Source organism: Pinus tabuliformis, chromosome 4_1 (genome assembly GCF_031772625.1).
Source record: "Pinus tabuliformis cultivar Carrire ecotype Pingquan chromosome 4_1, CPIR1, whole genome shotgun sequence".
In the NCBI taxonomy this organism is placed as follows: domain Eukaryota; kingdom Viridiplantae; phylum Streptophyta; class Pinopsida; order Pinales; family Pinaceae; genus Pinus; species Pinus tabuliformis.
The window spans coordinates 521,753,695-521,763,304 of NC_142303.1; the positions used below are offsets into that span (position 1 = coordinate 521,753,695).

Genomic DNA, 9,610 nt, shown 5'->3' on the forward strand with positions numbered 1-9,610 from the left:
CAATTAAAATTTCACTTCAAAAATTAAAATTAAGAATTAAAATTTAAAATATTAAAATTAAGAATTACAATTTAAAAAATTAAAAATTGTGATCTTAATAATTTAGATAATTAATAATAATAATTTCACTACATAAAAAATGAAGATTTCATAAAATATAAAATTATGATTTCATAAAATATGAATAGTTATTTCAATAAATAAATGTTTTAAAAAATAAATAATTAAATAATTGAAATTGAAATTCCATGTATTAAAAATGTTTAATTTTAACAATCCAAAAAACATAAGCATACCATAATATTAATTTTATAAATTAAAATTGCAATTATTTTTATAAATAATATTTATAATTTCGTTGTATTATTTTATTTTTTGTATCTAGAAAAATTAGCAACTACCAATATAATATCTAGGTGCCTATTTACGTCCTCATTGCACATAACGCTTTATTTTCACCAATATCACTAATTGAATTTTCCCAAATAAATCATTATATATATATATATATATATATATATATATATATATATATATATATAATTTTCAAAGCTAAAATTATTATCAAATATTTTAATAACTATAATTTTAATAATCTAAACAACTATACATATTAAAAAACACAAATTTAATACTTTAAAATAATTAAGAAACAATCTATTATTATAAATCTAATAATTTAAGAACATCCTTCTCCTCATCTTTATAAATCTTCACTATTGCAAACACATCCTTCTCCTCATCTTTATAAATCTTCACTATTGCAAACAATTATAAACATATAATATCTTTCTTTGACATCCTTAAAAGAGCTTTAATTTAGATATTAAAAAAAAAACCTTTAATTTAGATATAAAAAAAAACCTACAGTTTTAACTAAATTAAAAATAACAAAACATTATAAATTTAATTAAAATAATACAAAATCTAATTAATATCTTCGAACTTTCTACCTAGCTGTTATTATTTATTATATAACCATTATTATTTTATTAACATGGTTCTCATCCAATATATCAAAACCAACATTACAAAGATATACCACTCAATGTGATGTTTATCCACCAAACATTCCTAATTGATATTGTTTGATGTTTAATATTACTTAATGTTGATGCCTCTACATTGTGTAAGCTTTATGAGTTCCCATATGAGGTTCAAGCCAAAGAGACAACCAAAAATCCTACCCTTATTATTGTATCTTACATACTCCACAATTTCATTTACCAACCATGGATATTCTTTTTTTGTGTATAGCATGAATGAAATGTTTAATGTCAATCACCTTTCTCGTTCATAATTTTATTGTTAAATAAGGAATCACAAGTCACTTTTAAAAGATAAATCTAAAAAAACATTACAGAAAAATATGTCGATAACTTGACTCGGGGAAAATGCTTAAGCCAACAAACGAACATCATAGGCATCCTCCCAATTCCCTCCTATCTCGTGATTAATGTGTTTCCTTGTCTCATGAATTCTAACCATATTTTCATTATTTCTTTCATATGGTCTCCTATGGAACGACGTGTCCATCTTTCACCATGGATTCTCGAGGCACATGCATTACATTCTAACCAGTTGTCTCCTCGAAAAACTGCACGATTGTAGCTAAGTCCATCTTGTTGTCATTTCTCCCATGGTCCAAAGAGGGCGACGAATCCTTTCCTCACAAGAAAGTTTGGGGCCTCATCCTACTAGCAGCACAACAATAGCTGGAGCTCGCGCTATATAACCTATACTCCATCCCTTCATTCTTTGAAGGAAGCAAGCATGCCTACTGCATCACATGAAGCTCTTTGTTACAGAAAGCTCATCGTTCCTTATGCAGCGAGCAAACATGCCTGAAAGTTTGGTTGTGGATTTAGAGGCATTCAAGAAGGCTTAGAGAGCAAATGGCCAGCCAATGACCCTTTCTATGGCCAGCCAATGACCCTTTCTATTGGCACTTCCACTTCTCCCAATGTGGTTGATCAAAGAAGTTACCCCAATTACTACTTCAAAATCACCAACATCAAGCATATGACAGAGCTCAAGGAGAAATTCAAGCGCTTGCGTAAGAAGTTCTACATCTAATTTCATGCTTGTAATCATATGTGATAACATTGATCAGAAAGGTATTTATATTCTAATTTTTGACGATATGAGGAATTCGTCTGGGCAGAATGGGCGTTCAACAACCAGATAGGAATTGAACATTGGAGAAGTTTGTGGCCATGTGATTTGGATTTTGGGATCGAATCATACTTTGTTCGAGGGCTTACTTACTCTTCTGAGGTGACCATTTGTGCATTTGCTAGCAAAAAGGTGTCAATTTAAGAAAAAGATGAAAATTTGGGAAACAATTGTCAGGGAATCCTTATTTGGCTCACATTTTGGATGGGCACTTGCACATGCTTGAACTCAAGTTCACTACTAAATGAAATGCTTCCATTTCAATATAATCTTCTCGCTTTTATAGAGAATAATTTAATTTGTTAAAGGATTGTACAAATTTCTAAAGCTGCAAGAGTGAGTTTCTAGAATTCTCGAGTTTGGTGTGTAGTTTTGTAAAATATCATACATATACTACAGGATGTAGTTCTTTGGCTTCAAGTTTCAGTTTCCTAAATTTTGCAGTGTCAAAGGTAATTTCGTCACAATTTTCTCTTCATTTATTTTTAATCTTATCATTAGTATGATCAAATGCACACCTCCTTTTCATGATTCTGTAATGTTATCCCATGCATCTACATCATTAAAATCAATGACCGACCATATAATATTTTAAGTTGTTTTTAAATAGTTTTTACTTCTTTGGAGGCATTTTTCCCTGTGTGGCTAAAGACATGGCAGAGAGGTCGGCCTCACCTTCCACCTTCTTTTAAGATGTTCTAGGGCTCATCTCCAAGAACATAGAAAAGAGAAAAGAGTTTGGTGGATGCCTTCTAGTAGTCTGGAATCTCAAGCAAGAACCAATTACTCTGGATCACCCATCTAGGAGGGCCTACTATTCTAAATCAAGTTGAATCCAAACTGAATCTGGATCCCAAGAAACTGAGAGCGTCAAAGTGTTGAGCAAGTACATGAACATGTCAAGCGTGTGCATGCACTTCATCTTGTATGATATGGCGAAGTCGTTTGGGCAGAATGGGCATTCAACAAATGGATAGGGATTGCATGTTGGAGTATTGTTTGGATTTGGACCCAACGTCACCGTTCAAAATGTCGTCCTCCACATTTCCATGTGTCAAATTTTGATTGCATTGAGGAGGACGAAAATTAAGGATGCCTATTGGCTGGCATGATTTTCTCACCCCAACCCTGGAGTGAAAATTCCTATTCGCATAAAAGTAGGTCATTCTAAAGTCAATATAGGCGTAAATACCTTTTCTTAGACTTTTCAAATTGTGTGACTTTACGATAATGCACCTTGTGCCTCTATGAGGGTGCTTAGGGCAAGGAAGGAGAGGAAAAACGTCCCTTTAACTACTTCAAATGTGTTATAATGCTCTGGCTTCAAATTCGTTGTAATGCTCTGCCACATTTTTTTTTAATGCAGACTTTCGGCTTCAAATGCCTTCCAATGACTTTGCGGCAACACTGTTTCTAGAGGAATCGTTACTTTTTCTAGCACCAGAGGCTGCACTGGTGCTCTCACTGGCTTCTTGATCTCTACTACTCTCAAGAAGTCTTATGCCAACTGAGCTCTGATACCATGATAAAAATTGAAAAACGTGGAGCCAAGTGCTCTTCTCAATATTTTCAACAGTTAAATAAGATTATATATGAGACATCAACAACAAATCACTGCAGTAAAACTCAACAGAAACTTAACTAACTGAATTGAATTGGAAGTGACTATGACACTTGGAATAATAACTATGACACCTAGCAAGTGGTTGGAATTAGATTCTCCAACAACTCTATCATTCATTCTATAGTGGTAGGTGGGGAAAAATTTCAATGCATTCTAATTTAAAACAATAATTTAAAGAAATGAAAACAATTTTACTTATCAAAGAAGAAAAACACTTTGTCTAATTAATTCATAGAAATTTGCCCATAGTATAACTAATTCATTTTTATCTACTTATTTAATGCATAGCTAAAATTTTAAATACAATATATATTTTTTATTTATAAAATGATAAGTCTAAATACTTACTTATGTTAAAATTCCATAATTATTTTTTCTAAAATAACAACATGACACTACTCCATATTAGATGTAAGATTCCAATTGAATAGTTTATTAACCCTATTTAATAATAAACGCTAGCTAACCAGAAACATGTATTCTAAAAATAACAAACTACTTCCTATTAGTGTTATTTAACATGTATTATATCCCTAGTTTAACACAAGTTCCATAACAACAATAATGAATGCAATGAACTTCTTTCTTTCCTCCAATTTAAATCCATTATATATACTTATCCTAATATATTGATGTGAAAATACTATGGTTAAGAAATTGGTTCATAAAACATATATCCTTTTCTAGGATGAATCATTACTTAAAAATGTCCATTACTATGATTTAGAATTACGAAAAGGACTTCACACCTTCATGCCTATTTGAGGGACTTCACACATATCTGGCAAACTTTAGGTTAAAAATACCTTATTTATAATTACGAAAAGGACTTCACGTTTATTTGAGGAACTTCACACCTATCTTGCAAACTTCAGGCTGAAAATACCTTATTTTACTCATTGATGGATGTAATATTATACCTTTGTAGAATATTTCACATAAGGATTGAAAATGGATCATTCGTTAAAAAAAAATAAAAAATAAAAATAAAATAAAATAAAATCTTGTATATGTAATTCATTATAACAAGTATACATTGTCACACACAAAATTGAACATGATGCAAATTATACATATCAAATAAAATGATTTGGTCTACTATTTTGTAGGTTTGTTATTCTTACCATTATCCAAATGTTATCTCTAAAAGATACAATATTGGTGATTCAAAACAACACAATAATGTACAACATTTTATTTTGAAATCACAACAAACAAACGATACATCCAAAAAAATAATTCCTATCAAATCTTTGAATACATACATTCATTATGAAAAATCAAAATTTTATTCATTTTGAAGAATGAACTATATAGTTTCACAAATTCTAACAGAGTTGAATAGGTTTTTAGCATTCATGTTATTGAGATATAAAAAAGTGAGATGTGCATTACATCTTCTAATATCTAAGTGATACAATTCCATCATTCCATACAACTTTGTAAAACTTCCATAGTAAGGGTTCTTCAAACCTATAAACAATGATTATAGCTACATAGAAAATGATTGGGAAGTAAATGTAGAAAATAAATTGGTTATAGAATTTTGCTTGAAATATGGACATGCAAATCAAAACTTTAATTTTACTTCTATTGAAGCCCTTCAAAACCACCTTCAAACTTTGCTCACTAATTATTTGTTAGAGGATGTTATGCAGTCTATGACATTTCTACATGGGCTCAAGAACATTAAATTTCATGAGGAGAAAACAATCAAAAGAGATCATACAATTAAGTTACCCCATGTTGGATTTGTAATATCATTCACCAACCCATACTATCATTCCATACCTAAAAAAAATCCTGCAAGTACTCATACAAAGAACATTTCGTACATCGATGTTGAAATATACTTTTCTCCCATGCATTCTAGGAAAATCATAAAATTAAAACACCTTTCTCACATTTTATTAATGACTTTCATACAAATACTAATGAAAACATACAAATTACAAACATGGAAAATTTGAATTTCAAAAAATTGTGCAAATAAGTTAATCTAAAACATTTTTTGATAAATATGTAAGATTTTAGAATCTTCAAAAATAGTATGCAATAAATGTTCAAATGCACAAATTTAGATTTCCAATAAATCCAAATAAATAAATTATACTAAAACTTTCTTCAATAAATCTCCATGTAAATAAGTTATACTACAAAATTCTTTGATAAATATTTATGATCTTGAAGTAGCTTCATTGAAGATGGCTCTTATGATAAACCCATTTCAAAACTATATAAAACCACTTAGACGAAATAGTATACAAAATATGTTAAAGCTATACACTTTTCATTATTCATAACAATTTAAAAAATTGAAACATAAAACACCCATATAAAACATCCATAATCATGGGACATAGTCATGGGATACTTACTATATGGGAGAAAATATTGATTGAGTCATCATTTTTATTAATAGTAACAATTTAAAAATCATTTATATATAAACACGAGGCCATTTAGAGGTAAGGCAATACAACAATTTAGAAAAAGGAAATATAAAATACCCTTATCCATAATCATGGGATACTTACGGTATGGGGAGAAAATATTGATTAAATCATCATTTTTATTAATAGTAACAATTTAAAAATCATTTATATATAAATGTGAAGCTATTTAGATTGAATAGGTAAGGCAATACAACAAATTTAGAAAAAAGAAACATAAAATACCCTTATCCATTATCATGGGATACTTACGATATGGGGAGAAAATATTGATTGAGTCAGCATTTTTATTAATAGTAATAATTTAAAAATCATTTATATATAAACAGGAAGCCACTTAGATTGAATAGTTAAGGCAATATAATAATTTAGAAAAATGAAACATGAAATACTCTTACAAAACATTCATAATTATGATATAGGGAGAAAACATTGATTAAGTCATCATTTTTATTAATAGTATTAATTTAAAAATTATCTATATATAAATAGGTTTTCAAATGTTTATTGAGCCGAGATGCTCATTCTAGAATTTAGTATGATGTGTAACACTGTCATTCATCAAAATTTAATTGAGATTTTGCTCATGTCCACCAAAATAAAAATTATGAAAAATCTAAAAAAAAACTATACAAAATATTTAAATAATATTGGCTCATAAAAAAATTTACACCTCTAGACTCATCCATATTTAAAATACATCTATATCGGTAATAAATATACAAAATCATTAATATATCTATACACAATCATAATATTTATACTAGCAATTGTCCCAAAAGGTACAAAGAGAGGTCGATAGGATTATTAAATTGGAATTGTTGAATTTTTCTAGAAGAGTTAATTGGTTTGTGGAAAACCTTGTTTTCTTGGACTGGATCATTGAGAAATTAATTTTATTTAGATGTTTTGTTTATATACAAAATCATTAATATATCTATACACAATCATAATATTTATACTAGCAATTGTCCCAAAAGGTACAAAGAGAGGCCGATAGGATTATTAAATTGGAATTATTGATTTTTTCTAGAAGAGTTAATTGGTTTATGGAAAACCTTGTTTTCTTGGACTGGATCATTGTGCAATTACTTTTCTTTAGATGTTTTGATTATATCTATATTACAAGGAACCCATTGAATGTCTTATTTCATTTCTGCTATCCTTACTAATATTCTTTCCGTGCTTTTTCTTGATCAATTTGATGAAATATTCCATTATTCTTTGGTCAAAGTCCTCATTTGCATATTAGTGTACATCCCGGTAAGTTCAAAGCTCAAAAGCCAACCAAAAAAGTCAATGATAACCACTGTGCACGTATTCAAATTCATAATGTAAAACTGCCAGGCAGGTTCAGACAGATTACCTCCAAGATGGGTATCACCGTTTGTAGCCAAAACCTCAAAACTCCGTTGTCAATAGTCAGAACGCTGACATCAAATGTGGCACCGCCAAGATCAAAAACAACAATATTTTTCTCTCCACACTTCTTGTCCAAGCCCTAAGCTATTGCTAAGGAAAAATATTTACAAAGCTAATAGTGAAAATGTACTTGCAGAGTGATAGTTCTACATGATACAGAATCAAAGTTCTACATCATAAAAATTATGAAAGGCAAACCAAACTGCAAAAGGCCCGAGACCCAGTACTCTGAAAACCAACCAGATCGGTACAACCTGAGACCAAGTACTCTAAATACCAACCAGATCAATACAACCTTTTGTATGAGATGAATATCCATGTATAAACAATGAAACAATAAAGCAAGAACTGTGAGACAAGGCTGCAATTTTTCTTATAAAAATATCTCCCACTGCAACGAGTTCATAACGAGTTCATAACAGAAATTTAATGGCACTCCCCTGCAATAATAAATTGAGAGGTATGTGGTAAAAACGATACCCCTCATGATTTTTAATTTTTCATTATTAAACATATAAAATATAATTAAATCTGGTACAGCTTGCCCCATACAATGAAACTCTCTTCAACTAAAATTGATGTGTTGTCCATCAAATTTCTACAATCTACAAACAAGTGAACCTTTGACAAAATTCTGCAGTTGCATTCAGAAGTACACCCTCACCCTGTGGAGATGCAAACTTGTCTCTTGTCTCTGTTTTTGTGACCTACCCATTATCTACTAAACATGACTTGTGCTCTGTCATGTTTGTGATATTCAAGACTTACAAGTTACAAGTCATTTGTGCATAAATTCTCACTGCACATGACCTTCTGCTTTAAAATATTCATAGTACAACATTACAGACTAAATCCAATTCAAAACCAATTCCAAATACAATCTATCTAAGGGTCACACTGTGCTTTCCATTCCACATTAGTACTCTGTTCTGGATGCCACTGCAAACAAGACAGAAAAGAAACAAGAATCCTAATTCCAATAGCCCGCCATTAACTATCAAGAAAAAGCTATGAACCCTTGAGTGGGCTTCACATCGTCAAACATGGACGCCCATGACCAAATCCTGCCACTATTAACATGCAAAACTCGATCATTATGCTGAGGATTACAGCCGCGAAAATCCTCTGGCTCGGCTTTCAATCTCAAGGGACTTTTCTTCTTCTTGGCATCCCTGCGCCCAAAAACCACCGCTTCCCCATTCTTGAGAGCTAGAGTAGGCGGTAACCCGCCCAAGCGCTTACAGCTGCGATTCCCTCTGCAAAATACCTTCGAAGTTGAGACATACAGAGTCGGCTCCGAAGGCGGTGGCGGGCGGAGAAAACCGCGAACAAATCTCCCAATGCAGCACTTCGTTTTCTTTAAAGAAGACACAAGCCTCTGGACATACGGAGTCGATTTCCCTCGCTCGCGCTTGGCTACCTTCAAAATCTCCAACCTGTGCTTTGCGATTCCAATCCCCATGCTCTGCAAGAATTCATGGTTGAAAGATGCAATATCCTTCGTTTCCAGCTCGTTTTGGGCAAACAAGAGGCCATACTCGTAGACCAAACAAGATTACAGGTCTTTCCAAGAGCCAGCCAAACCATGGGAAATGACTCCGATCGCTCAAAACAAAGAAGCATAATTTAAACCAAAATACCTGAAACAATAAAAACTAGCAGAGTGGCAATCTGATCAGAGTTTTTGCATAATAGGGCCAGGTTCAATGCACAACAGAACTCGGAGGTGAAAAGAAGGCAACTCAACAGATATTTGGAAAAAACAATCAAAGTGCAGTGCATGCTTGCCAGATAACATTTCAAATCAACAGTGGAAAGTGTCTCACTTGATCGAACTGAGCAAGGTAAAAGTGTTAACGATTTTTGATGCATAAAAAATTCTATCGACGTAAATATAAAAAACAAATATACATTACCAAACCATCCTTCCACAATA

General features: G+C 31.4%; 1 protein-coding gene across 1 annotated transcript; it reads right to left on the reverse strand.

Annotated features, from left to right (window-relative positions):
• Nucleotides 1-8,671: 8,671 nt before the first annotated feature.
• LOC149176876 (uncharacterized) lies at nucleotides 8,672-9,136 on the reverse strand. The gene has a single exon (XM_089421595.1). The coding sequence runs from the start codon at nucleotides 9,134-9,136 to the stop codon at nucleotides 8,672-8,674; it is 465 nt and encodes a 154-aa protein (XP_089277721.1).
• Nucleotides 9,137-9,610: the final 474 nt, after the last annotated feature.

Excerpts from the sequence above, each read along its gene's own strand:
- LOC149176876 (XM_089421595.1), bottom strand. The coding sequence starts at position 9,136 with ATGGGGATTGGAATCGCAAAGCACAGGTTGGAGATTTTGAAGGTAGCC.